This window comes from Sesamum indicum, linkage group LG2, assembly GCF_000512975.1.
Source record: "Sesamum indicum cultivar Zhongzhi No. 13 linkage group LG2, S_indicum_v1.0, whole genome shotgun sequence".
Taxonomy (NCBI): Eukaryota; Viridiplantae; Streptophyta; class Magnoliopsida; order Lamiales; family Pedaliaceae; genus Sesamum; species Sesamum indicum.
The window spans coordinates 13877090-13883365 of NC_026146.1; the positions used below are offsets into that span (position 1 = coordinate 13877090).

The 6276-nt window shown below is 36.5% G+C and overlaps 2 protein-coding genes across 2 annotated transcripts in view; one reads left to right on the top strand and one right to left on the bottom strand.

Annotated features, from left to right (window-relative positions):
* LOC105156100 (neurofilament medium polypeptide) lies at positions 2280-5505 on the top strand. The gene is made up of 2 exons (XM_011072143.2): positions 2280-2704; positions 4194-5505. Exons 1-2 carry the CDS (start codon positions 2315-2317, stop codon positions 5124-5126), a joined length of 1323 nt encoding a protein of 440 aa, XP_011070445.1. The 5' UTR covers positions 2280-2314; the 3' UTR covers positions 5127-5505.
* Positions 5817-6276, bottom strand: part of LOC105156101 (probable inactive ATP-dependent zinc metalloprotease FTSHI 5, chloroplastic) — a gene marked incomplete in the record, with an annotated part of 28800 nt that continues 28340 nt past the window's right edge. Inside the window, 1 exon segment of the mRNA XM_011072145.2 lies at positions 5817-6276. Coding sequence (XP_011070447.2) covers positions 6171-6276 — 106 coding nt within the window.

A 6276-nucleotide genomic window follows, 5' to 3' on the forward strand; every position in this document is an offset into this window, starting at 1 on the left:
TGGTAATATAATTTACGAATGTTATTAAAAATGATAGTTATGGATACATAAGGGGTTTGATTAAGTGAATTCTTATGAATTATTTGGTAAATTAAATATATTGATTATACGTATTATAATTTATTATAGGACGTGACGACAAGATAGAGAGTTGAGTAGTTCCTCGTGAATCGAAGTATTTTGGGATTAAGGTAAGTATAGCTAATTGGATTTATATATATATCCATATGTGTAGTATTGTATATATATTTTATATATTGGTTTCTTGGATGCGATCATGGACTTGGCTTTATATTATTATACGTGGCTTTCGTATATTGATTGTTTACATAATTAGCTGTGGATTATTTGAATATCGGTGAAATTGTTACTATGTGGTATGTGATGGTAATGTAGAGATATGCGGGATATGATTATGTGATAATCATATAATTGATTGTTGATGAAATCAAATTAGGAGTTGTTGTTGAGGAAGTGATTATTATAAAGAAAAGAATGATGATCGTGAATTGAAATAAAAGATGATGCTTACCTAGTTGGAAACACAGTCAATGGTTTATGAAAATGTGATTGATATTGAGATATGAAAAATATGTGAATTAAGCTAGGTACCATGGCGCGTAGGGTACCGGGGTATTCCGGGGCAGCAGGGAATATCCTGTGCTTGTTAGCTACACACTGGGGTGGTGTGGGGGTACCATGTTTGTTGTGATGTCCTGTGCTATATTGCTACACAGTTGAAGTAAAAGAGTGTGAGGATATCACACAACGGGTATCCTGTGCTGTATATGATATGATGATGGCCGGCGAAACCATTGACTGATGTATACCAATTAGAGTAAGTGGGGCCCTTACCTAATAAACGATAATGTTGAATATTATGTCATAGCTTGATTTATAATTGTGAATAGGTATTACTGCTTGTAATTGTTGTTGCTATTGATAATGACTGTTAGTCGATGTGACTGCATGTACGTGAAATTGATGCCTGTATGTATATATAAACTGATCAGCTATACTTATTGAGTAGGCAGCTCATTCCTTGCCACGTACTTTTCAGGAGATAGGTCACACTGACTAGCCACATTGACTTTGAGCGGTGCCGTCGTCTTTATTAGGTGGGTCAGCCGTGATTTCTGAAGCCAAAGTTTTTGATTGTTGGGTTGTAAATATTCTGGTCTTTTATCAGGATTTGTGTTTAAAGTTGTGGTATGATTTTTCTTGAGGTTATGTACACGAGAACATGTAGTTAGGGTAAATATTATTTTTGGTGGTATATATTATCTATTGTGATATATAATATTATATTGATAAATTAGAATTTATTTTACTGATCGAACTAGAATTACTTATAGAATGAATTTTGATTAAAGAAAGGATGAAATAGAAATGATTAGATGTAGCGAGTAGGGGGTGCTACATATATGTTGGTAGTATTTATTTATTTATAAGGGTAAAAAAATATTTTTTTACATGCAAGTCATACAATAAACACATACACTTGAAGACATTACATAATTTTTAACACCACTATAAATACTCAAAATTTTTTTTATGGGGACTATTAATTGATTTGACCTCTCATAGGTATAAAAAACTCTCTCTCAAGATCGACATTATTTTCACCTGGTGCGCAATCGTGTAGTAGGCAAAATCCCCATTTCATCATTTCGTTAAAATCACAACCACATCACGCTCTTTATAAAAATACAAAATTACAATTTCACCTAAAAAAGTTTTAAAATTATACTTAAAACCTCTTTTGAAAATTCGCCATTTACACCTGACCTCATTTTGTTATGATTTAAATGAAAATGCTAACATCATAAAAAAAATTTCTAATTTTACTCGTCATTTAATAATGTTGTACTTATAATATTTTTTCAAATAATATTAATCTCACTTCATATATATATCTTATAATTTTTTCTTTATAAATATAAAATATACAAAAAGAATATTAAAAATAAGGATTAAAATTGAATATATATATTTTTTACATTATTATTTTTTTGTCGAAAACTCAACAAAATAGAATTAGATGTAAATAGAATATTTTTGAAGAGGGTGTAAGAGTAATTTTTAAATTAGTTTGAGAGAAATTATGATTTTATATTTTTAGAGGGATCTATATATAATTAACCTTTAATAATCTAAATTACGGAAAATTAAATTAAAAAAAAGTATTTTTAAGGGTTTTTATGTAATTTACCTATCCAGCACCGCCTTCAACACACATGTATATGTGTATATATATGAAAATGCATACATACACTTTTTGAAATATCCAATAGAAGTAGAGAGAAAGAAATCCATGGAAGACAGCTTCAGGGTTCGCGTAGATAAGGCTTTCGGCGCTTTGGGCGGCAGCACGCCGTCGTCAGTGGGCGTGAGCCCTTCCCTGTGGTCCCTAACGGACGAAGAAATCGAGAGGAGAGAGTGGAATCGCCGTAAAGAAGAAGCCGAAGAACGCGACGATGGTGTCGAATCTGGGTCGTCCGATGTGCGAAATCAGTTGGATTCGGATCTTCAGGACTTGAGCGACTACGAAGAGGAAGAAGAAGAGGAAGAAGAAGAAGATGAGGGAGTTGACGGTGAGAAGAAGAGGCGTCGTCGGAATAATAGTAGTAGTGCTGAAACTAGTGTGGATGAATATTTGGATGTTCAATCCAATATTGGTCGCGACTGCACCCTTGACTATGAGGTAATTCATTTTAACTGGCGTGAATTTGTTTATCTGGTCCTTATCCTAATAATAATATGCAGATGGGAGACGTGAGAAATGTAAGGTGGGAATGATAATGTTGGTTCTGTTGACGTTCAGCGGGTGGGGGAGGGCATTAACTGATAATATAATGTTCTAGTATCTTTAGTTCTTGGGAGGTTGAGGTTTTTTGGTTTGGTGGAAGGGGAAAATTAATAAAGAAACTAACTGACCGAAATCAAGCAGCTTCAATAGAACATCCAGCTCTGGGTGAAACAACCACTGCTATTGCCCTTGACCATACCTTTCCTTTACCTATTGTTATAGTAATATATTCCAGTTTCCGATACAGAACGAATAGTTGCTTCAGTAGAGCCCGTTGATCTCGGCTTCGTTGATGAAGCAGTCAATGAAGAAAGACATGATTGATTCAATCGAAGAAGCAGTCATCCCTTGGGAAAAAATGCCTCGAGATTTTTTTAGGAGGGGTGTAGTTGTTCAGTTTTGATTTATGCTACAATGGCATTTCCATATTGATTTTTGACCTTAGCTGTAGCTTCTTCAGTAATCAATGTTTATTTGCGAGTGGCTATGGTCTTTATGTTTGGCCCAGATTGTAGCTCTTCACCTCCTTTTTCTCTACTACCGTGACCACCGCCAATGCCTACTTGCATATAATGCCATCGTCACAATCTTACACTTGCCTCCTCATGAATACCCCCCAATGTTTGCTGTCTGACTTGGCAACTTGCTAATGCAACCGGATATACTGACTGAACACAAATGGCTTCTGCTCATGGTGTTTAATCTTTTGTTGGGCATAAATCCCTTGAGACATACTAGGCTTCACATCACGAATTTTAATTGCACTGTAATATTAGACGATTTTTTGTACTTTATGGTGATAGCCATGTAATAATATGGCAGTTGTGAGATATTGTATGGTTAATCAATGCTACTAGTTAACTTGATGTGATTCTTTCAGTTAGTTTGAATTTGGCCGTCCAGGTTGAAATAATTAAAGAATTGATGCTTCTGTAGACCTTTATTTATTTCTGCGAGGCTTGTGATTTGCTGGATCATATATAGTTGGACTTGGTGTCAAGGTACACGTGTGTGGCACTTATGCCATTGTTACATGTCCTAAAATTTAAGGAACATGCAATCAGCCAATGATTACATGTCGCACATTTGGCCCCTGCTCAAGTCCAGTTGAGATTTCCTGACCTTTAACACTCAATCAAATCTTTAGCCTGCATCTATGAATTGCTTAACTTATTTTGATGGAGTAGATGGCTAAGTTATTGGTGTCATGTTAAATGCATGCTACTTTTCACTTTACACTGCCTGATGTTCAGAAGGTTTACTGTTTCTCCTTTTGGTTAGTGTACAAATTACAAATTTGTTTTTCCTCAGTGATCTTTCATATTCTCTCTTTCAGCTGTCTAATATGGAGTCTCACTTCTATTTGTTCTCTCTTATTTTGCAGGAAGAAGAAGATGAATATGACAAAGTGGCTGTTGGTGCAGAACAGACAGGTGACCGCTTATATATGAGGGATGTGAAATTTGCTGATTATGGGATTGATGAACTTAATACATATGGTGAGCTTCCTAACTCATTCAAAGCTGCTGTCAGAGATCCTCGTGCAAATCACACAGCTGCTAAAATTAGACTGAAAGAAGATGCGGAGGCTGCTGGAAGTTTGGATACCTTGCAACTTTCTGACAATCATGCAGCTGCGAATGCAGAGACTGAAGATATTAAAAAAGGAGAATTAGATGGTGATAATCCAAAATCCATCCTGAAGAAGAGAGAAAATTCGATGGATTCCAAGTCTCAGAAACGTGTCCGGTTCATGGTTGACCCTGAAAGCAGAGCTCAGACTCATGAAGAAGAGCAATCAGTAGGAGCCAGTAATTTGCCATCAGAGTCTCATTCAGGGGACTACAGTGCAGTGCCGGAACAGGCATCTGATTTTTCCCATTTTTCATCAGCTGTTCCTGACTACATCAGGAACCCCGCTAAATACACTCGTTATACGTTTGATTCGTCTGATGATATGGACGACCAATCCAATCGGAAAGCATACATGGACTTTTTTGATCACTTAAGGAAAAGAAACACTGATTCATCTGAGGACTCCTCTATTGAGATTCCAAAATCAATAACGTTCACTCCAAAAAGGAAACCAGAGGATGATTCAATGGTAAAGAGGAGTCGGAGCGAGCATAATACTGGAGATAATCTTAAGAGCAAGAGCTGGTCCATTGGCGTCACTGCAGAGGACGCCCAAGAGAGTGAAGTCTCTGCAATGGAAGAAGATGAACCGTCTCCAGCGGTTGATAAGTGTTACAGCTTGCAGAAACCCAGTCGTCAATATAGGATGCGGACCAATGTAAATGGCGACGACAACTACTAACTGACTGTACGGATTTTGAATAATCAACAAAGAACGCACCATGGATGGATGTTCCTCACCAAATCCTACTGCAGCAAAGGTTACCATTTCTCAGTTTCTTTGCATTATTATTGCCACTGCAGGCTGGCCGCCCATCATGATCAGGAAACTGATGTGTGAGTTGCATGTGAAACCTGCTGATTTCGGCTGTTGGTTGTTTGCGGGTTCGCAGATTCGACATAAAGGAATACCAAATGTTTTCCTTTTCTTAAAATTAAATTGAAATGCAGCAATTTTAGGTTGGTCAAGATTTTCTGAGCCTGTTAGGCACTCATCAAGGCCTGGGATGTATCCGGTGGTTCTGGATAATTTCTTCTTGAAGTATTTTCTTCCGTTGTCATTGATTTTTTTCCTTTCCCTTCATTTACTTAGCTACCGTCGTGATATTAAGATGTTTGAGCAGAGTCGTGGATGTATGAACTCAGAATTACAAGTATATCCGCAGAGCCGATGATCTACAAAAGGTTAACAAACTTCTCATGCAAAGTAATCTATCCAAAGGATTATCGATTTAACAAAGGAAAAACGCTACTTTAATGCCTTGATAAGCGCAAAACAATCGAAATGGTATCTTAATGAGGACAATCTTGAGGGGGTGAGACCATTCAATAAACGAAATCATAGTTCCATGAGAGACTGAAAAAGACAGTGTAGATAAGATTTTTGCTTTGGACAAGGGCTATATTTTCCTTCAAGTTGCTTATTGGGGGCAAATGGATCCAGGTTTTCAGTATTCCTTATTTGATACAATTTCAAAAGTTGCCAATCTTGAGAAATGCAATACAATCTCTACAAAGTAGTTGAAATACATTTTAATAGAAGATGAAATCATCATACTATTTGTTACGCGGTAGATTTAGCTTCACAAGTGTCAAAAGATTGTGAAACATCACTTAGTCCATGACCCAAAATATGCACGGACATTACAACACACCTTATTGAAAGTTGAGAAGGAAAATTTCAGAACCTCTTCTCAACATGACAAAATCTCCTTTCCCAGTGTTTTCACTGGCACCATCGAAAACTTGCCACCTTGAAAACTGAACAATCCAAGCATGTTGGAGAATAAATAATGCACAGAACTTTTGAACTTCTGAGTCCTAATTTATCG

Excerpts from the sequence above, each read along its gene's own strand:
- LOC105156100 (XM_011072143.2), top strand. The coding sequence starts at position 2,315 with ATGGAAGACAGCTTCAGGGTTCGCGTAGATAAGGCTTTCGGCGCTTTG. Across the intron at positions 2,705-4,193 it reads ACTGCACCCTTGACTATGAG|GAAGAAGAAGATGAATATGA; the intron begins GTAATTCATTTT and ends CTTATTTTGCAG.